At 39.9% G+C, this 25,862-nt stretch overlaps 1 protein-coding gene across 7 annotated transcripts in view; it reads left to right on the top strand.

The window, feature by feature from the left end:
• ccdc141 (coiled-coil domain containing 141) overlaps positions 1 to 25,862 on the top strand; it is a 192,447-nt gene that overhangs the window by 89,426 nt on the left and 77,159 nt on the right. For all 7 annotated transcript variants that reach the window (XM_062962957.1, XM_062962973.1, XM_062962964.1 and 4 more), the window contains exons 7-8: positions 5,916 to 6,035; positions 19,268 to 19,462. In XM_062962957.1, the coding sequence (XP_062819027.1) occupies positions 5,916 to 6,035; positions 19,268 to 19,462 (315 nt within the window). The remainder of the gene's footprint in view (positions 1 to 5,915; positions 6,036 to 19,267; positions 19,463 to 25,862) is intronic.

The raw sequence follows: 25,862 nt of genomic DNA, 5'->3' as shown, positions 1-25,862 counted from the left end.
GAGTTTTGGAGGTCAGGGCACAGTTTGAGAACCGTTGATTCAGATTATGGTGTTGCATAACTCTGAACAGGGAGAGCCGTAATTCACAAATAACATCTATACAGAAGAAAGGTGCTGAATGCAGTAGTGCCCTGTGGCAACCAACAACCCTCAGCTCCTCCCTACTTCTTATTTCTTTCTTTCGAATAAGGGAGAAATGCCATTTCTGAAGTCATACCATGCGAAACCCCTGTGCCTTGCTTTGACCTCAGTTCTCCTTCCAAAGATTTTTGGTAATTGAACATGAGCTTGTTATTTGCCTGTGATTCTTCTCAGTTTTCCAAAGCTAGTTCAACATTCCAACTTTTTGGTGGGCTTACACAGAGAGTCTAGTGTACAAACAAACTGCATCTTCCTGTCAACAGCCAGTTAGTTCAAATATTTTCTAGAGTGGATAATATGTGGCCCTCCAGATATTGTTGAACTGCAATCCCTATCATTCCTCTAAATTAGCTATACATTGTAGGGCTGATAAGAACTGCCATCCAACAACCTGTGAAATAGAGAATTCTTTTGAGTCATATGGAGGAAAGCTGCTGAGCACAACAATGGCATTGACAATACCAGGAAGCAGATTGTTGACCATATTAATCTAATTTAACTGACGATCATAGTATGCCATGCCTTTCAAAATGGATCTGATAGCTGGATGATAGACAGATGACAGGCAGGCATAGGCATCTCAGACAGCAAGTCAGAAAGTTGAAAATGTGATGTTTTTACTCACTATAATGAATGAGTTAGAAGCGAAGATAGCATCATTTTGCTATGTAAAACCATTCACATTATCCTTCAGAGTTTGGCACCAACACTCATTACTTTCAGATTATGCTCCGTTGAAGGTGATATGGGAGAAATTTGCACCACTGAGGTTTTTTTTTAAAAAAAAATCATATAAGTCGTACTGCCTGGAACCAATAATGACTCTTGTGGCAAGTTGTGGTCAGAAATACATACATTTATAGGCTTGCAGTGCTTTCCATGTAAGAAGGGCTTCCCAGTATGTGCACATTTTAAAAGAGCACATTTGCAAAATATACTCATATTTCATTCATCTCAAGTAATTTACCATACATCAAAAATACACATACACACACATTTCTCTGTAGCACCAGGGACAGATAATGTCATTATTAAGATATACTACAAAAAAAGAAATGGAGCTTTAAAAAAACTGTTCACCTCCCTCTCTTTAACACACCCCATCAACCATGGCTCATTATTAAGTATTGTTATATATCCTTCCTTCCCAAGTTTCCTTGTATATACCCCCATGACTTCCCTAAAAATGTTTTTATTGGACAGAAAAAATCATACCCACCTTGTATTGGTCACTATCTTGCCACACATTATTCATGACAATTAACATACCACTTGATTATTCAGCCTTAAACTACTTTAAAAAAAAAATTGCCTTTTACCCCAAAGTTTTTTCATGTGGCTGCCCCAAATGGGCAGCTTCACACTGGAGCTGGGAGAAGAACTAGGGATGGCTTGAATTGGTTGGTTGAAGGTGAAAAGGGCCAACAGGTCACACCATTGTTTCTTCCAGAAAGAGAGCTTGGTTATGGTTCAATTTTTAATTTGCCACCTATTTATTTGGGTTGCTGTGAGTTTTCTGGCTGTATGGCCATGTTCCAGAAGCATTCTCTCCTGACATTTCTCCCACATCTATGGCAGGCATCCTCAGAGGTTGTGAGGCCTGTTGGAAACTAGGCAAGTGGGATTTATATTTCTGTGGAAGGTCCAGGGTGGGAGAAAGAACCTATTTATTTGTTTGTATTTTAAAGGAATGTGTGTGTGTGGATAGTCACAAATCAGGAGGATTAAAGACAGGTTTGTATAAAACCACAGTTTGCCACATTTGAACCAAGTGGCAAATTTATTTGCTGAAAGTTCAAAGATGATTCTTCTAATATCTTTCCTCCGGCCAGAGTTCACTTCCAAAGAAGGACCACCCGGTATCGCAGTGGGTTAAACCCTTGTGCGGGCAGGACTGATGGCTTGAAGGTTGGGTTGCTGACCTGAATCCAACCCAGGGAGAGCACAGATGAGCTCCCTCTATCAGCTCCAGCTTCATGCGGGGACATCATGAGAGAAGCCTCCCACAAGGATGGTAAAACATCAAAACTATCCAGGCGTCCCCTGGGTAATGTCCTTGCAGATGGCCAATTCTCTCAAACCAGAAGCAACTTGCGGTTTCTCAAGTTGCTCCTGACATGAAGTAAACACTTCCAAAGAAGGAAGGTAGAATGTAGAGGCATAATAATAATAATAATAATAATAATGATAATAATAATAATAATAATACGACTTTATTTTTGTATCCCGCCTCCATCTCCCCGAAGGGACTCGGGGCGGCTTACATGGGGACAAGCCCGATCAGAGATAGATTAAAAACACAACTCAATAAAATTTAAAGCAACATCATAACAACATAAAAACAACATAATCAAACAATCAATAGCCCGAACAGTAATAAATACTGAAACTCGGTGGGTAGGAGCCTGTACAATAGAGTTTCAAGACAGGGCGGATGAGAAAGTGCAGGAGCCAATAATAAATGAGGGCTAGGAGGGCAATGCTATTTAGAGCACTAAATCTATAGGGCAGGGGTCAATGATAAAGTTCAGGAGTTGATAGTAAGTTACAGTTGGGGGGACCAATTATCTGGTGAACTGTTAGTATGGATCAGTATGCAAATAGGATCTTGTAGCACATTTGAAACTAAGGCCACAGCTACACTAACCACTGGGCAGTGGGTACTCTTCTATCTACAACAGCATGAGGACTCCCTCACTTTAGGAACCATACTTTAGGCTAATCCAGCATATGCCATGCCAGATCAGCCTCAGAGTAACAGTTTGTAGATCCACACTAAGTGAGACAAGGAAGTTGGTAGCATAACCATTCATCAGCTTTAGTCTACTTTATCGGATGTTTGGAGTGAAGTGCCTAGGTACAAAGCTATATGGATGTGGATTTGTTACTTGTGCTCATTGAGGAAAATTGTGTTTTGTCTGTATTTAGGAAGTGTCTTAAAGGGAGTGATGGATTTCTATCCTACCTGGTTGAATTTGGTGTTTTCTATGGAAACACCATCTTTTTAATTTAGTGGTTTCCGTGTCTGGAACATGAAAGCCCCCAGTGGCACAGTGGGGTATACTTCTGAGCTGCTGAACTTGCTGGCCAAAAGGTTGATGGTTCGAATCTGGAGAATGGGTGAACCTTCGCTGATAGCCCCAGTTTCTGCCAACTTAGCAGTTCGAAAACATGTAAATGTGAGTAGATCAATAGGTGCCGCTTCGGCGGGAAGGTAATGGCTCTCCATGCAGTCATGCCGGCCACATGATCTTGGAGGTGTCTACGGACAACAGCAATTCGACTTAGAAAAGGAGATGAGCACCAAACCACAGAGTCGGACACGACTAGATTTAATGTCAGGGGAAAATCTTTACCTATGTCTGGAACATAAGAAGGAAGGTGAGAGGGCATCATTTCAAGAACAATCAAGTAGGCCACTTGATCACTCTTGCAATGGTGAAATATTAGATTGTCATCTTTGTTGCTACTGAGCATCTTTATCATTCTGGATAAACCCATATATGTATCCAGCTCTCCAGTACCACGAGTTAAAAATAAAGTTGGTCCTTGAATGTGGAACAACATCAAAATGAATAAATTGGAAGCACTTACAAAACAGCTTTGTGATGTGACATCGAATTAAAATTTAATTACATTAATTATCTCTTTTATATCCCTAGCTATGCTGAACTCCTTGGGTAATTTGCCAAGTGTGTTGTTACAGAGTTTGTTGGAAGTATTCTTGTTTACTGTCAAAATATTCTTAGAGGGATACTTTGTAGTTTAGTCGGTAACAGAGAAAGAAAGAGGACGACCTCAGTTCAGTGCAGTTATGCATGCTTAAGCTTCGCCGAAGTTAATGGAGGTTAAGCATGAATACTCTTTGTTTGACTGTGGCCTAGCTGTGGGTAATTATTTAATACATGATTAAAATAGGCGACCTGCATTTTAACTTGAGTGATAAAAATTTCTGCGCATATGAGTGTATTACTCAGATTTATGTGATTGCTCAGGCATGATATGAGGCTCAGGAAAGAAAGAGCACACGTGCATTATCTGGTATAAGCAATAGGAACTGCATATGGGCCCAGTTTCCTAATTCCCAGGGAAAAGGCTACTTGTTCACTTTATGGCCAAGATCAAATGGTATACTTCTCTGTCCAATATCAATGAAATCAGAACTTTTTTTTCTCCTCCTCTTCCCATTCTGGATGATTTTCTGTGTTACCAAAAACATGCTCAACAGGTTTAACATACTTCATGGAGAGCAGCATCTTCATGATCACTCTCCACCTTTGGAAATCCCACCCTAAAGAGTTACAAATGGCCTCCTCCCGCCTCTCTTTCAAAAAGCTATTAAAACACATTTATGCAATTTAGCTTAAGGAGAGGAGGAGGTTTAAATACATCCATTTGTACGTTGCCTAGTTGCTAGCACCTATCCTGTTAATCTGTTGCTTTCTATCTCCCACCACAACAATTTTAGCCTAATTTTAGATATTTTAAGGATTTAATATGTTAGAAATTATGTGGACTTATTTTATGTCTTGTTCATTTATATTGATTTATATTTACTGAGTTGTTCCTGATTTGTTTATTGATTTATTTGTGTATTGCTATCAGCATTGAATATTTTGCCGTTGTATATTTTGTTGTGAGCTGCCCTGAGCCCCTTCGGGGAGATAGGGCGGGCTATAAATAAGGTTTCATTCATTGGAAAAGGAATTTCTCATATTGGCAGAAGTAGTCAAATCTGGCAGAAGAAGACCTTTGGATCCATGAGTTGGAGCTTTCAGAGCGTTAATGAAATTGTGAATGTTGGGCATATGACAACTTGCTTTCCCTTCTTTGCCCATATAGCCCAAATGCCCAGCAAAATGCTCTTTAAATCCCCACTCAGGTCCTAATCATATTACACAGTTATAGCACACTTATTCTACTATAACTGCTAGGGCAACATCCTATTGAATCCTGGGATTTGCAGTTTCGGGAGGAGCATTTAGGCTTCTCAGCCAGAGACTGATTGGATCTACAAATGCCATAATTTCACAAGATGCAGCTATAGCAATTAAATTAGGATAATAGTACTATAAGAGTTAGGTAAAGTAAAGACTTTCCCCTGACTAAACTTATAGTCGTGTCCAACTCTGGGGGTTGGTGCTCATCTCCATTTCCAAGCCAAAGAGCCGGCGTTGTCCGTAGACACCTCCAAGGTCATGTGGCCATAGGCATAACTGCATGGAGCACCATTACCTTCCCACCAGAGGGGTACCCGTTGATCTACTCACATTTGCATATTTTCAAACTGCTAGGTTGGCAGAAACTGGAGCTAATACCAGGAGCTCACTCCGCTCCCCGGTTTCAAACTGCCAACCTTTTGGTCAGCAAGTACAGCAGCTCAGTGGTATAACCTGCTGCCTCACGGGGGGCTCCGGTGTGTGATAATACTTTGTTATGTATACATACACACACACTATGAATAATTGACTTAAAACCTGTTGTTAGTTTTAGTCACCTTGACAGGCTGAAAACTGACTTTAATACCACTATTTAAAAGTCTTTAGAAAAGTATAATGCATTATTGTTCTGCAAATGAAAAAAAAATGTGTCCCTGTAAATACTGAACACTTTCATTTCATTCATTTGAAGATTCTCCAAAGCAAATTCTGGGAGTATGTAATATACTACAGTGGGGAAAGAAAACAAGACAATCATCATAATCTTCAGAAGTCACTCATACCATGACTGATGTTGTTTATTGCTTATATCTATGAAAATGTTTTTGTTTTCAGGTAACTTCTTGGTACAAGAAGAATATAAAAGATTATTTCCATAAGCAAGGCTGTGGTTCATCTTTAAAAGAAAATGAAGACTTACTTGAGGAGCACAAGGAAATGGAAAATAAGGTTAAAGTAAGAACTTATTTGAAAATCCACACTCCCATACACCAATCATTCAAGAAAGTGTTCTGCTATTTCAGAATACACAATTTTTTCGTAGAAATATTTGTCCTGGTCATTAATCAAAATCAAAATCCTTTTCCACATTGATTTAAATATATTTTACTTGTACCATCTTTCCAACTCCATGCTTTTTCCTTGTGGATAAGCCATCTCCTCCCAACTTAATTTCCGTGTAAACAAGCATTTCAATTATATATGCCACTAAATTCTAAGCTAAATCTATTCTTGACTAAAACCCTTTGGCCCCACTAGGTCTCTGTTGCTTTTAGATGTGTTTAAATATTTTATTTCGTAAATTGCCTAATGGTTTTAATTTATATTGTTCTGACTATGTTTTAATTCTTGTATTTTGAATTTTTTGTTTTTTGGACTTGGTCCCCATGTAAGCCACCTTGAATCCCTTTGGGGAGATGGAGACGGATTATAAGAAAAAAGTTGTTGTTGTTGTTGTTGTTGTTGTTGTTGTTATTATTAGGCAGTTGGACTCAGTAACCTAAAGCCACTTAACTTTCACTGAATTATGGTCATGGTTTTACTGTGACTGGATTTGCGTAGGATTATGACCTTTTTTCTTTTCCCTTAGCCACTTTATGTTTTTGAAATATCTTTAATCTCTTTTGAACAAATGCTCCACATTTTGAAAAGAATAATAAAAATAGTGTATAATTTCTTCATGCTTTCCCCTCTTAACTGCATTAATTTTTTCAAAAGCTTCCAGGTCAATCAACAGACCCGTAAGGGGCTCAATTTCCTTGCCACATAGATAATTGAAAGTTGCAGTTGGAAAGGTTACTTACTGTACAGACAAAAAGTAAAATAGCATGACCTTTCTGTTGAAATCCACTGGAGCACAGTTCTGTATTTCTTTAGAGGTATTGATAAGATTGCAGGGAAAAGCGTAGCCACAGCAGGGCCTTTGTTTGTTCTTGATGGAAATGAATGACAGTAACCCCTCATTGCCAAACAGCAACACAGTCTGACAAAAATAATACTTACAGCCACTTTCAATAACTCCCAGTGACAGTTAATTGTAGATATGGTAAGTTTGAAGTTTTTTTTAAAAAAGGAATATTAATAGTTGTTCAGCTTTCACCATTACTCATTAGCATTGCCTGTCATATGCTTTTCTTGTTGTGTTACTCATTACTTTCTTATTCCTCTTTTTTGAGGAGGAGAAACCATATATAAAAAATATAAGAAAATTGCCTCCAAAATAAAAAAGGAAAGAGAACAGGTGATGAGTCCTTGCATTTCTTTGCAAAAGGAACATAGACGTACCTTCATTATCCCAAAACGTTATCTGATTGTTACAGATAATGTTGTTACCTGTAGCACTTTGCTTCTAGGTTCTGAGTAGATCATGCCACCAAACTGCTCACTATTCAGGAACTGGATACAGAATGCACAGAGACCCCAGCATGCATGAAGGCTGAGAAAAATACTATCATTGATCTGAAATTGGTAGAATTCATGCACATTTCTTTCTCTTCCTAGATGGAAATTAATGAGCATTCCCAACTGCCTACTGGCTTAAATAGTGTGTATTAGTGTGCATTAACATCTAGAAGGGAAGGAATTGTGTAGCCCTTGAGATGTTGTTGAACTGTGCCATATGTCATCATTGACCCCATCAGTCAGCCATACTGGGGATTGCAGTTCAGCAACATCTGGAGTGCTGCACAGTTCCCACTCAAGCTCTAGGACAGTCCTTCTCAACATTTGGCCATCAAGGTGTTTTGGACTTAAATTCCTGGAAATCACAGCCAGAGCTTACCAGCTGTTAGGAATTGTGGAAGCTGAACTCCAAAACACCTGGAGGACCAAGGGCTGAGAAGCACTGCTCTGGGAAATAAAGGAGCTTATCTTTAGTACAGCAAGGTTATCTTTGAGATTTAAAACATCATTTAGCATAGCTTAACACCTAGCTTTCCAAACTAGCTGTTAAGACACAGTGCAGTGGTTCTCAACCTGTGGGTCCCCAGGAGTTTTGGCCTTCAACTGCCAGAAATCCCAACAGCTGGTAAACTGGCTGGGATTTCTGGGAGCTGTAGGCCAGAAGATCTGCGGACCCACAAGTTGAGAACCACTGTATTAGTGCATCAATTGCAGTGTGTAGGTGTGTTGTGCAAACATAAAGAGAAACCTCTGAGTTCATACAAAATAAATAAATCATATATTTTAAATATATACAGTAGAGTCTCACTTATCCAATTCTCGCTTATCCAAGTTTCTGGATTATCCAAGCCATTTTTGCAGTCAATGTTTTCAATATATCATGATATTTTGGTGCTAAATTCGTAAATAGAGTAATTGCAACATAACATTACTGCATATTAAACTACATTTTCTGTCAATTTTGTTGTCTATCATGAAGTTTGGTGCTTAATTTGTAAAATCATAACCTAATTTGATGTTTAATAGGCTTTTCCTTAATCTCTCCTTATTATCCAAGATATTCGCTTATCCAAGATTCTGCTGGTCTGTTTAGCTTGGATAAGTGAGACTCTACTGTATAAGTTAAAGATTTTCATGAAATATGTTGTGTCCCCATGGATTTTGTTATTACTAGTTATTTATGTGTTTGCATCTCTTATAAGTGGGCATGAGAGAAGCCTCCCACATGATGGTAAAACATACAGGCGTCCCCTGGGCAACATCCTTGCAGACGGCAAATTCTCTAACACCAGAAACAACTTGCAGTTTCTCAAGTCGCTCCTTACACAATTTTTTTTTAACCTTCGGTTTGCTATTAAAGCTGAATGATTGTGTCATGAACATGAAATGTTTGGAAAGCTCTGCTCTAAAGACACTAATCTTGTCTAATCTCGGAATCTAAATAGGTTCAGCCCTGGTTAGTATTTATATGGAATACATCAATAAATTGTAGTTGGCTGTATTTCAGAGGAAAAAATGACAAAACCACCTCATCAGAATTAATTTTCTAAGGGAGCATCTTGACTGGATAGAAATTGTGATGCTGATTCAGAGTGGGATACTCCTGATTAACATCACCAGAGGCCTATACTCCATGCCCCTAAGCTGGCTTGAAAGCTAGATGGAAGCTAAACTACATGGTCCCAAGCTGCCCTCGCGGCTGGATGACAGCTACATGGCTAAGTGGTGTTGAAACCAGTTCTGCACTGCTCAACCATGACTGTTATCTTTCCTCCCTCAATCAGGCATTTGCTGTGCCCTCTCTCTCTCTCTCTCTCTCTCTCTGTTGTATAGTCGTTTCCGACTCTTCGTGGCCTCATGGTCCACGCCAGAGCTCCCTGTCAACTGTCACAGCCCCCAGTTCCTTCAAGTTCATGTCTGTCACTTCAAGGATACCGTCCATCCATCTCGCCCTTGGTCGGCCTCTCTTCCTTTTTCCTTCCATTTTCCCCAGCATCATGATCTTTTCCAAGCTTTCTTATCTTCTCATGATGTGGCCAAAATACTTCAACTTTAACTCTAATATCCTTCCCTCCAGTGAGCAGCCGGGCATTATTTCCTGGAGGATGGACTGGTTGGATCTTCTTGCGGTCCAAAATCTCAGGATTTTCCTCCAGCACCACAGTTCAAAAGCATCTATCTTCCTTCGTTCAACCTTGCTCTCGCATCCATAGGTTACTATGGGGAATACCATTGCTTTGATTATGTGGACCTTTGTTGCCAGTGTGATGTCTCTGCTCTTCACTATTTTGTCAAGGTTGGCCTTTGCTCTCCTTCCAAGAAGTAAACGTCTTCTGATTTCCTGGCTGCAGTTTGCATCTGCAGTGATCTTCGTGCCTAGAAGTATAAAGTCTGTCACTGCCTCCACATTTTCTCCCTCTATTTGCCAGTTATCAATAGGTTTAGTTGCCATGATCTTGGTTTTCTTGACGTTTAACTGCAACCCAGCTTTTGCACTTTCTTCTTTTACCTTGGTGATAAGACTCCTCAGCTCCTCCTCGCTTTCGGCCATCAGAGTGGTATCATCTGCATACCTAAGGTTGTTAATGCTTCTTCCAGCAATTTTAACTCCGGCCTAGGATTCCTCAAGCCCCACACGTTGCATGATGTGTTCTGCGTACAAGTTGAATAGGGAGGGTGAAAGTATACAGCCCTGCTGCACTCCTTTCCCAATCTTGAACCAGTCTGTTGTTCTGTGATCTGTTCTTACTGTGGCTACTTGGCCTTTATACAGATTTCTCAGGAGACAAACAAGGTGTGCCCACCAGGCATGAAAATTGTGCTATTTCTTGCTCGACATCTAGAGTGATGAAGTGATGTGACAAAGAAAAGGGGGAAAGGATTCTCCCTCTACTTTGGTCCCTTTCCTACTCTGATCACCTTGTCACCTCATCACTCCATGTGCTGAGTGAGGAACAGGCACTTTTCATGCCTGGCTATGCAAATAATTGAGGGGCAAGATAAAAGTGCCATCTCTTGTTCCCAGGCTGCCTGAGCGGGATGACACAGTTGGTTACACACCCAGTGTGGCTAGTTCTCAAATAGGAAGTAGCACAGTTGATTACATGTGCCCAAAGTCATAGGTTATTCTGGAATTTTTTGGAAAAGCTCCAGAGTATCTTGCAACTTTATTAACACAGTGCAAGGCCACATTAATCTCAATCAGCTCCTTTGTCATGCAACCGCCACAGGGCTGATTTGGCCTCTTTCAGCATAAAGTGCAAGTGTAGATGCACCCTTAGAAAGCCCTGTGAGATTCATGAGGTAGCCATAAGTTGAATTAAGTTACTTGAAAAGTTAAAACATGTGCATACAACCCAGAGCCGGCATGCTGCAGTGGTTTGAGTGTTAGACCAGGAGATCAGGTCATAATTCAAATCCTGATTTGGCCACAGAAGCTCAGTATGTGACCTTGGGCAAATCATCCTTTGAGCTTCAAAGGAAGGCAATTTATCCTTCGGAAAAAATACCATTAAGAAAATATTGGGATAGAATTACCACTAGTCAATGTTTACTTGAAGGCAAGTAACAAAAACAAATTAAACAGTTTTTTTCCTTGCTAAATGGAATTCTGCCCAGTGAAAACGTCTCACTTGAAACTGAGATTAGTTTGCATATAGTTACTCAAACAGTGTCACAGATCAGGAAGAACGGGAGTTGACTGCAAAATTCATATCATGGTAGAAAATGATAATTTGTGTGCATGTTTTTGTACTTATTTTTCTTCTTATAATGAAAATTCACATTTTAGGTAAAAACCTATAAATTATGCCCTTGTTTAAAAAAGACTATATAACTGAAAAATAAATGTGGCTTGTAAGTGAACAGAATGCTGTCTGCAGATAGTCTAAAGAATAATGAGCCCATTTTTACAAGTTTAGGTGAAGACTATTAAATAAGTTTAAATATATTAAATATCCTGAAAAAGTGTGCAGTGTTATGAAATAAGCATTTCCCCCCAAAACTTTAAATCATAGTAATGTGATCTAATTCAAACTCAAATTAAAAGAGTAAATAGTCAACCTTGTTGGATATAAAATAGGCGTAATGCTAAAGGTAAATTTTAGTTGTAATTTATCTAAACAGTTGGTACTGAGGAAGTAATAACTGTGACAGATTTATGACAGGGTTATTTCCACAAAAGTCATTTATTTCACTATGAGCTTAGTATCTTTTCCTCAAAGCAAACATTTGCCATGAATGCACATTTTACTTAGCACGATGAAGAGCAGTGCCAAAAAAATGAGTCTAGGCATTTTGTTCACTCCTGGAGATCCCTACAGTTCAGTTCATCAGAAGAGTATTTGATTTCATTACTGCCTTATTCCCTATATGTAATCTAAGTAGCTTTGGGACCTGAGTTGGCAACAGGTGTATAGCACTGACCATGTTTTGAATTGTGTAAGGACTGAAGGATAGAAAATAATGGATGAAAATAAAGATGAAATTTGGTAACACTTAAGATTTTCAATAGATATAATAAGTGTTCCTGGCACCAGATTTTTGTGGCACATAAAACCAGCCAAAGTACATTGTCTTCCTAGTATGTTTCCTTCCTAGTACTTTTCCTGCTTCTTGGCATTTCCCTGCTTCTTGGAAAGAGGTTGGACTGGATGGCCCATGAGGTCTCTTCTAACTCTAGGTTTCTATGATTCTATTATTTTCTTCCTAGCAAATATTAGAAATGAGAATGAAATTTGATTTTTACAAGCTCTCAGTTGGCCTTCAAATATATTAGCAAATAAACATTCTCTTTCCAGACTAAGGAATTTAAGTAGCAGTTTTATTAGGCGTGTAGCTATGGAACCTCCGGTGACGAAATGTGTTAAAGCACTGAGCTGCTGAACTTGTAGACCGAAAAGTCCCAGGTTCAAATCCAGGAAGTGGAGCGAGCGCCCGCTGTTAGCTCCAGCTTCTACCAACCTAGCAGTTCGAAAACATGGCAATGTGAGTAGATCAATAGGTACCGCTCCAGCGGGAAGGTAACGGCGTTCCATGCAGTCATGCCGGCCACATGACCTTGGAGGTGTCTACGGACAACGCCGGCTCTTCGGCTTAGAAATGGAGATGAGCACCAACCCCCAGAGTCGGTCACAACTTGACTTAACGTCAAGGGAAACCTTTACCTTTACCTTTAGCTATGGGGCAGGATGAAGGCATTGCCTCTCGTAATATATTTGTTCTGTCCCTAAATTTATAGCATTGTAGTAACCTAAAACTAAAGTTAAACATTTTAAAACAAAGTTTAGGTATCCAAAGGAAAGGAGCAGACAAAACTGCAAATGGAATGAGAACAAAAAAATATGAGAATTCAAGGTGTGAACAATTTTTAGTGTCTCACTCTCTTCAATGAGAGAAAATTATTTATTATTATTATTATTATTTATTTATTAAACTTATATACCGCTACTCTCAGTTTGGCTCGGAGCGGTTTACAAAAATAGATTAAAACAATACACTTGGCTTTAAAATAACAATAAAAACAATAAAAACAACAATAAAACGGACATAGCCCTGAGTTTTTTACCCACTGAAAGCTTTGAAGACTGAATGAAAATGTCACTTCGGAGGAGCATAATTTTAACTTGGGGGTACATTTATTTACATGGCTGAGGAATCCCGTGCAATATCTTGAAACCCCTTAGTCAGGACATTTTAAGAACGTTAGTTCAAGAGAGTGTATTTGACCACTCTATTGGAAAATTCTAAATAACTACTAAATTACAAAATTCTGCAGGATGAACCTAAGGCAGTGAAAGGAGTATCAGTGTGATATAACTTTCCATCTCAGATATTATTAAAGTGAAGCACACGAGAGTCAGCAGATAAGTTTAGTTTTCTCTACCATAAACAAGTTATTCTTATTCCTCAAGCCAATGGGCACGTCAGTCTGGAAGATCTTCTAAGGATTATGGCACTTAAATATTTATTTCTACTTTCATCTATGTCCCCAAGGGTTCTCTCCTTTGCAGTGGCAATCTTAGCAATCTGTTACCTGAAGAAGTCCACTGTACCGCACTCCCTCATCACATCATTTGATCTATCTCTATTACAGCCATTCTCTGTCTCATTTTGGGGAGCAACACTGACTATGTATAATATTGGGTCCTGCTTTCCACCAAGCTGTCCAGAATATGTCCTCAGAGCCAGGCATTGCTGGCTGGGTGATGGTCCCCTTTGGAAGCTGGATGCCAACTGCTTTGACTGGCACTTTTCTCTGGAACTGTACAATGCTTTCTAGTGGGGGAGGGCATATGAATCATAGGACTGGCTGCGTTATCATCATCATCATCATTGTTGTCATCTGCACAAGACCTTTAAGAATGAAACAGAGTCCTAGTTGAGCCCAAATGTTGGCTTTGATTCAACAGATTAAATGCCTATGTAAAATCCTCTGTGGTTACCACACTTCTTCATACAGAATGAAGCCTCTTGGAATGTATGCAGATGAATAACTTTCCTTCATAGAAAAGGGCAGACAGTTTTTGTGCTTCTCGGGTTTTTGGCCACTGCCCATTTTTCAGGCGATAGGAATGACATTATTTGGCTCAGTGGGGTGTTTTAATACACTGTCTAGCGCTTAATTCAATTCATTTTAATAGTTCATGGGCCCATCCTGAAATATGGCAATTCACTTAACAAAATACATGACACTCTATATCTTTGTTCCTAGGCAATATAATTGAATTTATATGGCACTGAAGTGTATTAATATTTTATATCAATGTTACATTGCATTTGTCATTGTCAATCTCGGTTTGGCAGAATGGACTTTATGCTACTCAGTAAGGCAGAGAAAGCTGTTTCAAACTCAGCACCAGGGACGAAGTAAGGAAACATGATTATCACAGCCATTGGAAATGTACTTCTGTGCTCAGAAGTATATTACAGCTTGAGTATCTCTTAGCTGAAATGCTTGGGACCAAAGGCATTCTGGATTTCTATCATTTTCCCCAGATTTTGGAATTCTTGCATATACATAATGAGATATATTGGAGATGAAACCTAAAGTTAAACACAAAACTCATTTGTTTCATATACACCTTATACACATATACTTTTAATAAATTTGCGCATGAAACAAAGTTTGTGAACATTGAATCATCAAAAAGCAAAGATGTCACAATCTCAGCCACAGTACAGAGAAGGGATTCCCCAAAGTATAAAGGCAAGAGGCCAATACAAACAGAAATATAATCCAATAATATGAACTATAAGACAGGGTTGTTGTATGTTTTCTGGGCTGTATGGCCATGTTCCAGAAGTATTCTCTCCTGACGTTTCGCCCACATCTATGGCAGGCATCCTCAGAGGTTGTGAGGTATGGAGAAACTAAGCAAGGAAGGTTTATATATATCTGTGAAAAGTCCAGGGTGAGAGAAGAACTCTTGTCAGTTGGAGGGCAGTGGGAATGTTGCACTTAATCACCTTAATTAGCATTGAATAGCTTCATCTCCTGGCTTATTCCTGCCTGGGGGCATCCTTTGTTCAGAGTCGTTAGCTGCCCCTGGTTGTTTCATGTCTGGAACTCCTCTGTTTTCAGAGTGTTGCTTCTTATTTACTGTTCTGATTTTTGAGTTTTTTAATACTGGTAGCCAGATTTTGCCCATTTTCATGGTGTCCTCCTTTTTGTTGAAGTTGTCCACATGTTTGTGAATTTCAGTAGCTTCTCTGTGTAGTCTGACATGATAGTTGTTGGAGCGGTCAAGCAACACTCTCAAAACAGAGGAGTTCCAGACATGAATCAACCAGGAGTAGCTAACAACTCGGAAAAAAGGAAACCCTCAGGCAGGAAGAAGCCAGGAGATGAAGCTATTCAATGCTAATTAAGGTGATTAACTACAACATTCACACTGGCCTCCAACTGACAAGAGTTCTTCTCTCACCCTGGACTTTCCACAGATACAGTAGAGTCTCACTTATCCAACATAAACGGGCCGGCAGAATGTTGGATAAGCGAATATGTTGGATAATAAGGAGGCATTAAGGAAAAGCCTATTAAACATCAAATTAGGTTATGATTTTACAAATGAAGCACCAAAACATCATGTTAGACAACAAATTTGGCAGAAAAAGTAGTTCAATACGCAGTAATGCTATGTAGTAATTACTGTATTTATGAATTTAGCACCAAAATATCACGATATATTGAAAACATTGACTACAAAAATGCGTTGGATAATCCAGAACGTTGGATAAGCGAGTGTTGGATAAGTGAGACTCTACTGTATATATAAACCTTCCTTGCTTAGTTTCTCCATATCTCACAACCCCTGAGGATGCCTGTCATAGATGTGGGCGAAACGTCAGGAGAGAATACTTCTGGAACATGGCCATACAGCCTGGAAAACATACAACAACCCTGTGATCCCGGCCATGAAAGCCTTCGACAACAAACTATAAGACAGTTTTTCATATATATGCTATAGTCATAGAACATTCAATGTGCAGACATGGATTGTAGAGGTTCAAAATATACTAAATAATTCAAAATACACGTCTCTAAACAAAAATTATTTAGTATATTTATTATATAGGAAAGGCAAAAATTCCTAAAGCAGAATCCAAAATAATAGAATCAATGTGTTACAAATACACATACTCATAGAAAGCATAGTTGCAACATGGGAGTTGTATGCTCACCGTAGCCAGCCTCAGTTATCAATGTGGCCATCTGTCAGGGGTGCTTTGAATGCGATTCCCGCTTCTCGGCAGGGGGTTGGACTGGATGGCCCATGAGGTCTCTTCCAACTCTATGATTCTAAGATGTTTCTAGGAATGGGCAGAGCCTCACAAGCCTTAAATGTGCAAATCCACACCTGACCACCACAGAAACCTGAACTTCCAAGACCAGTACTGAATCTGGGGGTCTTTCCACACAGCCAGAATATCAAGGCAGAAAATCTCAAATACAGTAGAGTCTCACTCATCCAAGCTAAACGGGCCAGCAGAAGCTTGGATTAGCGAATAACTTGGATTATAAGGAGGGATTAAGGAAAAGCCTATTAAATGTCACATTTCGTTATGATTTTACAAATTAAGCACCCAAACATCATGTTTTGCAATAAATACACAGAAAAAGCAGTTCAATACACAGTAAAGTTATGTAGTAATTACTGTATTTATTAATTTAGCATCAAAACATTGCAATTTATTGAAAACATTAACTTTAAAAACATTGACTGAAGGGCTCTTTTGGAGCCCTCCTCGCTCACCCGCTCGCTCCTCCTCCATGCTGGATGCTGGTACTGCCGGCTCCAGCAAGCGAGGGAGCCGAGGCACGAGCGAGTGGGTGAGCGAGGAGGGCCCCAAAAGTCCTGCACCCAGCATGGAGGAGGAGCCAGGCAGTGAGTGGGTGAGCCAGGAGGACTTTTGGGGCCCTCCTTCTCCCACCCACCCATGCCTCGGCTCCTTCACCATGCTGGGGGGGGGGGGGGGCGGCAGCACTGGTGCCCAGCATGGCGGAGGAGCGAGAGAGAGAGACCACCCTCCATCCCTCGCTCACTCACTCACCCGGCTGGATTCTGGCAGGCAGCACTGAGATCTGGCGGGGTGAGTGGGAGGAATTTGGCTCGAATTGCCCGGACGCTCGGACGAGCGGGGCTCGATTTAGCGGGGTTTTACTGTATATACTTTGAACTGGGTTATCTGAGTCCACACTGCCCTATATTCCAGTTCAAAGCAGATAATGTTGGATTTTATTCAGCTGTGTGGAAAAGGCCTAAGTGGTGATCCTATGTCTTCATGAGTTGTATAACCACATCCATCTCTGGTGTAATCCTTCTTCCCAAATCTGCCTTTTGCCTGACTAGCAGTGGAAGTCAAATGGCCACAACTTTATTTGTTATGGCTGAAAATGCTTGAGGCCTTCTGCATGACCCTAGCGTGGGGCAAGATCCAGATGTCAGGTGACCAATGGCAACTCTACCCTGCCAGCCTTAGTATTGGAGAGAACCTAGAGTGACCAATGTGGGATTCAATATGGACAGAAATCAACATGTGGTTCCAGGGCCATAGCCAGAAAAAAAATGGGGGGGGGGGGGGGGTTGATTTTTTTTTTTTAGCGAATCATGAAGAGTAGTTCCATAACACAAAATTATTTAGAAATCAGGCTCCGTCGATAAACTTCAGTGGACGCTTAATGCAGATAAACTTCAGTGGATACTCATGGGGATTTGGTTAATCAGTTAACAATAATGAGTAAACCAAGTTTTTTTAAAAAAAAAAAACCTTAAAATTTGGGGGGGGGGGTTGAACACCTAACCTCCTCTCCCCCTTGGCTACAGCCCTATGTGGTTCCATTGTTACCTGGGAATGGCCTCGGAAGCCTGATTCTAAGGCTCCCTAAGAGATGATGGACACATTGGCCCATTTTCCCCAAACTAGATGGACCCTTATGCAAAAGCTACCAAAGATGTGCGAAAGAAAGCTATTGTAATACAATTTTATAAGCCAGTGTCTGATGCAAGCTTGAAGCACTAACACTGAAAGTAGGAGTTCAGAAAGAAGACCCAAAACAGAATGAAGCTGCATGAGATAACATTTTTATGCTCCTTGGGGATACTTCACTGATGATTTTTGTACAAAAAAGTTTATCCTTTGAGCCAACCAATTGCCTACGTGATTGACTAACAATCCCTTGAGAGAAAGCTTGCTCCTCGAAAGAAAATAGCAATGCACTGCATTTAGGAGAGAGATATACTGGATCTTTATGCCTCCCCAAGCAAGGCTCAAATAGAAGTGCCTAGGTGGCATCTCTTAGGCCCCTTCTATACTGCCATATAAAAATTCAGATTATCTGTTTTGAACTGGATTATATAGCAGTGTAGACTCTTATAATTTTGATTATCTACTTTGCTAATACAGATTCTATGGCAGTGTAGAAGGTGCTATAGAGAAGAAATAAATCCTGTTTCTTATCTTTATGCAAGAAAATAAGTGAAATCAAGATTTAAATCTCTTGTTGTTTTCATTGTTGTTTTGTGCCTTCAATTCATTTTTTACTTATGAGGACCCTAAACCAAACCAATCATAAGGTGGCTAAAGGTATGCAACTCATTCGAGATCACCCAGTGAGTTTCCATAGCTGAGATTATTATTGAACCTTAATCTTCAGAAATATAGTCCAATACTCAAAACACTACACACTGGCGTGTATGTATGTGTGTGTGTGTGTGTGTGTGTGTGTGTGTGTGTGTGTATATATATATATATATATATATATATATATATATATATATATATATACACACACACACACACACACACACACACACACACACACACACACACATACACACACACACATATACACACACACCCAGTCACAACTAACAGCAATTCCACGGATTTCAGTGAGTTCCACTGATTTCAACAAGGCTTGATTAATATATTTGTCCAGTGTTTCCTCACTTGAAGAATTAGCTCGACTCTGGATTTCGACCAGCTTTTCCTTTTTCAGCTCCTTCTCAACCAATCTTTAGAAAGGACAGGAAAAATCCTACAATGATTTTTTTCTCTCTCTCTCAGATTTAAGCTGGCTAAAAATAATTCAGAAGGAAACTGGCATTCTACAGTATAGGGCTTTTCAGTGAGTTTTATTTATACATGTATTTTTAATTATCCTGTTGTGTTTCGTCTTGAGAGGATTTTTCTTCTGAAAAGCTGGTGATAAGATACATGAATAGTAGATAGATTTGGATTGCAAATGGCAGCCAGCAATAATGAAGCTGATCTTCTCTTTTTAGGAATGGAACTCTGTTGTGGAAGAATTGAAATCTGATGCTCTGAAAATTTTGTTTTCTGAAGAATATGCTGAAAAAGAGCACTTAAAGCTTTCAAATCAGAAAATTAATCTGTTGCAGACAGAAGTGAAGCGTTGTATGGATGACCGGAAGGCTTCATTGCAAGAAGCCAATGACTTCTTCACTGCAGCAAAGAAGGTTAGTCAAAGGTTGGATCCATACTAGTAAATGACTCTTTAGGGTATATGTAAAGGTAAAGGTAAAGGTTTTCCCCTGACATTAAGTCTAGTTGAGTGCGACTCTGGGGGTTGGTGCTCATCTCCATTTCTAAGCCGGAGAGCCGGCGTTGTCCGTAGACACCTCCAAGGTCATGTGGTCGGCATGACTGCATGGAGCGCTCTTACCTTCCTGCCCTAGCGGTACCTATTGATCTACTCACATTTGCATGTTTTCGAACTGCTAGGTTGGCAGAAGCTGGAGCGAACAGCGGGAGCTCACTCCTTTCCCCGGATTCAGACCTCCAACCTTTCGGTTGGAAGCTCAGAAGCTCAATGGTTTAACCTGCTGTGCCGCTGGGGGCTCTAGGGGTATATATAGGGGTAAATATGCACTGGAGAGTTAATACAGTCTGACATCACGTCAACTGCTAGGGTTAGAGGCCATGGAATCCTGAGATTTGTAGTTTGATGAAGCACTAGTGCTCTTTGAAAGAGAAAGCTAAAGAACCTTGTAAAACTACAACTATCATGATTTCATAGCACTGAGCTATGGTCTTTAAAATGGTGTCAAACTGGATTCATTCTACAGCACAGATAGACTCCTAGACAGCAAAAATGCCCCAAATGTGGCTTATATTCCAATCACCAGGTGGTGCTGTTTGCATAGACGTTCTTCAAATCCTTTTTAAAAAATCATTCTTGGAAAGGTAATAAAATTACTAAAAATATACCAGAACTGTTTTTTTTTTCAAGTCACACAGATTAAGATTAGAAAGTGGTATCTCCTTTGTTTGTGCCTTGTTTTTGTGTTAGGATTGGTTCTCAGAATGGATCACCATTTCTCTAGCAAAATATCCGGGATATGTTAGAGGTACTTATGGTGTTCCCTTATGGTCCTGGCAACAGATGATATTGTAGTAATTTCAAACTCTTCTCTCCAGATGGCAAAGGCATGAGCTGTTGGGAGTATATTCTCCCGCAAGATCACTGGGCAAAGCATAAAGTCATATCAGTTGCACACAAAAGCTGCCCAGCTAAGCTTCTGAAGGCATGCATCTACCTCATCTCTAGCTCCTCTTTCCAATAGGCTTAGTTGGTCTTAAAAATATAAAGCATTACAGACAACCCTGAAGCTATTCAGCTATAGTCTATGCACCTCTCTCACAATTATTCTTTGTGTATTATTGAGTTTTTTTGCCAGCATTTTTGCTTTCTAAATAGTATTACATTTTTATGTAGCTTAGAAATATTTAAAAGGCCCAGATGTTGGGCTTTTATAGCATTTCCTTCTGTAGGAATATATCTCAGTACAAAAAAAGTTTTTAAAAAGTTGCATAAATTTTATTTCTTTAACTACTGGAGTATTTATTTATTTATTTATTTATTTATTTACAGTCTTTATATTCCGCCCTTCTCACCCCGAAGGCAAACATTCAATGCGATATACACATAGAACAGAGACAGACATAGAGGCAATTTAAACTTCTCCAGCTTCCAGCTTCTTGAGGGTATGCTCAATTCTGCCCACAGGGGGAGCAGCTGCTTCATCATCCACTGTGATGGCAATTTCCTCATTCCAAACGCTTGCTGGATGATTTTTTGGAGTGTCGTAAATTAGTTAAATTAGCCTCCCCATATATAAGTGGTACCTAAATTTCCTACTTGATAGATGCAACTATCTTTCGGGTTGCTTAGGTCAGCAACGAGCAGGGGCTATTTATTTTTATTTTAATGGTCGGGTGCTCATTCCGCTATGGGCTGGCCTCGAACTCATGTCCTCTTGGTCAGAGTGATTTATTGCAGCTGGCTACTAACCAGCCTGGAAATAGAAGGAAGATATAAGTAAGCAAAAGCCAGAAGTCCACATTTTCTCCATTTTGTTTGCTAAAGCAAAATCTATTTGAATATGTGTGGTGGGGGTTATGTGAGGCCCTTTCTGCACTGCCAAATAAAATCAAAATTATCTGAATTGGATTGTATGGCAATGTAGAAGAGGCCTGAGTCACTTGTACTTGAATTATTCCTAATTCCATTTTTTTCTGCCCATTCATACAACTTCTGCTTCACTGATTAAATTTGACTTTTTTCCCCACAGTGTATGCCATGTCACCAATAGATACCTAGTCAATATAATGCTGATGCTGTGTCTGTTATATGCTTGCAAACTGATTCCAGGTTATGGTGACCCAGAGGCCCCTCCTACACTGCTATATAATCCAGTTCAAAGCAGAAAGTCTGGATTTTATATGGCAGTGTAGAAGGGGCCTGAGATGAACCAGTTGCGAAGTTTACTTGGCAAGATTTCTTCAAACAGAGTTTGGAATTGCCATCCTTTCAGGTTGAAAGAGTAAGACTTGCCCAAGGTCATCCAGTGAGTTTCCATGGCCAAGTGGAGATTCAAACTCCTATCTTCCACAATCCCTGTCCAGTGCTTAAAACTCTACATCATGCAGGATCTACTTAGCTAATATTTATTTCTGTGATAGTATTGCAGTAATGGAATGAGACCACTGCTTCTGCAAAATTACTGACAAATACCAAGTGTTTTTACCACTTCCCCTCAGGGTTGTTGTGTGTTTTTCGGGCTGTATGACCATGTTCCAGAAGTATTCTCTCCTGACGTTTCATCCACATCTATGGCAGGCATCCTCAGAGGTTATGGGGTATATACATCCTCAGAGGTTATGAGGTCTTTTAGCATGTCATTTTTATGCACCAGGAGGACTGCCAGAGCAGTCCCAGTAAGGATTTTTTTATTTTATTTTAAGGCTTTGGAAGTGAGATTGTGAATGGGGGGTTCCCTCTTCGCTTCTCCAGGCTTATGACGCCCAAAGAAGCGAATTGGGCCCATACCCCATTAGACCTGGGCCTTTAAGGGGCCCAAGTCTAATGGTGTATCTATTTCATTTGGGACAAAGCAAGGGTTTCCTGCTTTGTCCCCAATTAATCCTCTTTTACCTGAGGCATCAGGTGGATAGATAGCTATTGTACACTTGCTGATACTGGGAATCCTTAAAAGGTAAAAGTCCGACAGGGCCCACATTCTGGGCCCTGTCTGGAAGGGCTCTAAAATAGCACTAGAGAGGATAACCTTGTTTTAAGAGTTAAAATGCAGCTTCCAGGCATGATAACTCATCCTCTGGAATCACACAATTCAGACAAAGGAGAAGAAGCAATTAATCAGGAATATGCATTTCCTGATCATAATGGTTTTTCTGAGTTTGAGGAGCCAAAGATTGAAGCAGAGTGAGTCTTACATCCCAGAAGAAGGCCATAGATACCAAGATGCATTACCATCATTCATCAAGCAGCAAAGGGACAAGGAGAGAATGTGCTGCTGCCAACAGTTATTAAGGAAGAGGCAATGACCTAATTCTGCACCTGTGTCTGGAGACAGCTGTCTATAAATATCCCTGGCAGTTTTGTTACATTCAGCTCACAATACTTTTCAGTGATTGTGATTTCTTGATCAGATAAATATGATTTATAAGACTTCTTACTGGCTTTATTTATCTGAACTACTGACTTGCTAAATGAACTCTGTACTAACTGATGGCCATTCTATTGTTTTTTCTATCATTCTGCTGGATATTCTGTGGCCCCATCCACACATGCTGTAAAATCCAGAATTATCTGGGTTATTGGGGAGGAATAACAGCAGCTAGAAATGTGCACTCCTAATGTGCACTTTAGTGCACATCCACATGGAAAATATGTGTTTAAAAAGGTCAGGAGAAAGTCCAAAATTGGCTATAAAATACACTGCAGTTGATCATAAAGTTACATTAAATTAAGCTATTTATAAAAAAATACTATTGTATGTTTCATATGTCCTGAAACATGTAGGTAAAGGTAAATGTTTCCCCTGACATTAAGTCTAGACGTGTCCGGCTCTAGGGGTTGATGCACATCTCCATTTCTAAGCCAAAGAGCCGGCGTTGTCCAAAGACACCTCAGAGGTCATGTGGCCGGCATGACTGCATGGAGCACTGTTACCTTCCTGCCAGAGCAGTACCTATTGATTTACCCATATTTGCATGTTTTTGAACTGCTAGGTTGGCAGAAGCTGGGCCTAACAGCGGGAGCTCACCCCACTCCCCGGATTCGAACCACTAACCTTTCAGTCAGCAAGTTCAGCTGCTCAGCGGTTTAACCCACTGTGCCACCAGGGGGCCCCCTGAAACATATAAAGACTATAATTTGGTATCAAGCTAATGTTCTTTAATTATAAATAACCTTCTTCTTCAAAAAATTCCATGCTTGCTTCAATAGCATGGCAGCAGCAATGAGCAAATAATTCCTTTGAAAATTTAATTAGTTTAACTTTAGAGAGATACTAGTTTTGTTTAATCATACCTCAAAAGAAAGGCTAGATATCAATGTATGCATTGCCCCATAGTTATTTTTCCACGGATCTCATACATCAGAAGAGATCCAATGATTAGTTTTGGCTCTTGACAATAACTTCATGTTAAGAATGGATGCCTGAAAAGTAATTAATCCTAGAAAAATTGCCACTTGAAAAAAACAAAACCAATGGAATTGGGTTTTAAGCACACCTTTTTAACATGTTCTTTTCAGCTGTTAACCCGATTCTGCCCACACTTGGGCCAAACATTGTTTAGCCACACATGCATGTCCCTCTTTAACCCAGTTACTTCCGGGTTTTTAGCCAAGTTTAGAAGGGCCCTTGGTATCCTTCTTTGCCACAGATCAACATTAAGAGAGTATGAAGCCCTCAAGATAGCTGTTGAAGCACCAGTAATGCAATGTCCTTTTCAACACTGTGCAGTTCTAGCATTTTGATTCCAGTCTAACTGCTACGGTTTTATCCCATGGAATCTGGGGATTTGTAGTTGCGTGAAGGACAAGAGCTCTCTAGGTAAGAATTTTAAACACCCTAAAAACCAGCAAAGCCCGAAATAGTATTATTTGAAGGTCTCTTTAACAGACAAATACTTGACTGGCCAACTAAACAATTGACAATTTTAATTAATACACTGAACCATTCCAAAGTCCATCTGTGAATGGGAACTCCTCCTATATAATATCATTGAGGAGAACTGCCTCTGTTTCAAGCCTCTGTAGTAAAAACAAAACAAAAGCATTTTGTTTATTTGCTTGTTCATTTTACAAATGCACCTTTTGCCCTACAGTCGATAATAATTTCCAGGGTGGCTTACAGAATTACACCAACAAAATTGTAAAAATACAATAAACGTACAAAACCCAATGGCCCTCATTTAGAATTAGTGTCAGCCATGTCTCCACTCCTTGAAACACAATATATCGTTGCAGTGTTTCTGTCAAGTTGTTTACTGACACATTTTGACTGGCTGGAACATTACCGTGGCTTGTTGCTCATGTAGGAATAAATGGGCTGCAAATGTTTTTTAAATGAGCTGTAAATGTGATCAAATCTTAACTGAAGCTGGGTTTTTAAAATCAAAAGTAAAAATCTTTACAATGTGTTTTCCAATGTAAAGGTTTCCTCAACCAACTGTTGCATTAAGACACGTAAAGGTCTTACAGCAGCAGGATGAAAAGTCCATGATACCAAGTATCATGTTGTGTTGACTTGGCACCATTTGTGAAACTGTAGCATTATAGGAAGAGCTAATCCTGTCAGCCAGAATGGCAGAACAGCTGTCATGGAAAAACCGAGCTCAGTGGACTTCAAACTTCCTTCTATGTGTTGTTGAAGGCTTTCATGGCCAGGATCACAGGGTTGTTGTATGTTTTCCGGGCTGTATGGCCATGTTCCAGAAGTATTCTCTCCTGATGTTTTGCCCACATCTATGGCAGGCATCCTCAGAGGTTGTGAAACTTTCTTAGTTTCATTGAAATTAATGAGAGTGACTATGGAACAAGTCATTTGAGGTTGTCAGAATGAGCTTTCTGGCGGGAAGTCATCTCAAAATCAGTGCAAAATATAATGCTGCCATCTCTTTAAAGAGAAAAAAGTTTAGATGTCCAAAATATATAAAAAAATAAATATAGTATGAAATTGAACAAATCATGATATATAAAATAGCAGTAAAAGGTGCCCCCTCCATATATCTCCGAAATTTATATTGGCCATTTCATGTATCCACAGTTTCACATACAACTTCATCAAACGTGCCACTGGAATCGCTATAGATTGTGGTGATTCTAGCAGTGCCAATCCGGGGGCACGAGGAACCAGTCATCTCACGCCCCGTATCACCCGACTCACAGGGGGAAGCGTCCACCTCCTGGCTTCCACCGGTGATCCAAAGCATGCGTCTGTAAGCTTTCTCCTTTATGATGGAGCTCCACCAGAAGTTGCGGTGTGTTGTAGGATGGGAGCCAGTGGGCTCCATCGTAAAAGGAGAGGCCAACCAGTGCATGTTGCTGAA

The sequence above is a fragment of the Anolis carolinensis genome, chromosome 1, assembly GCF_035594765.1.
Source record: "Anolis carolinensis isolate JA03-04 chromosome 1, rAnoCar3.1.pri, whole genome shotgun sequence".
Classification (NCBI taxonomy): Eukaryota; Metazoa; Chordata; class Lepidosauria; order Squamata; family Dactyloidae; genus Anolis; species Anolis carolinensis.
Note: the sequence above shows the minus strand (reverse complement) of the source record. Positions and strands in the feature narration are given on the sequence as shown.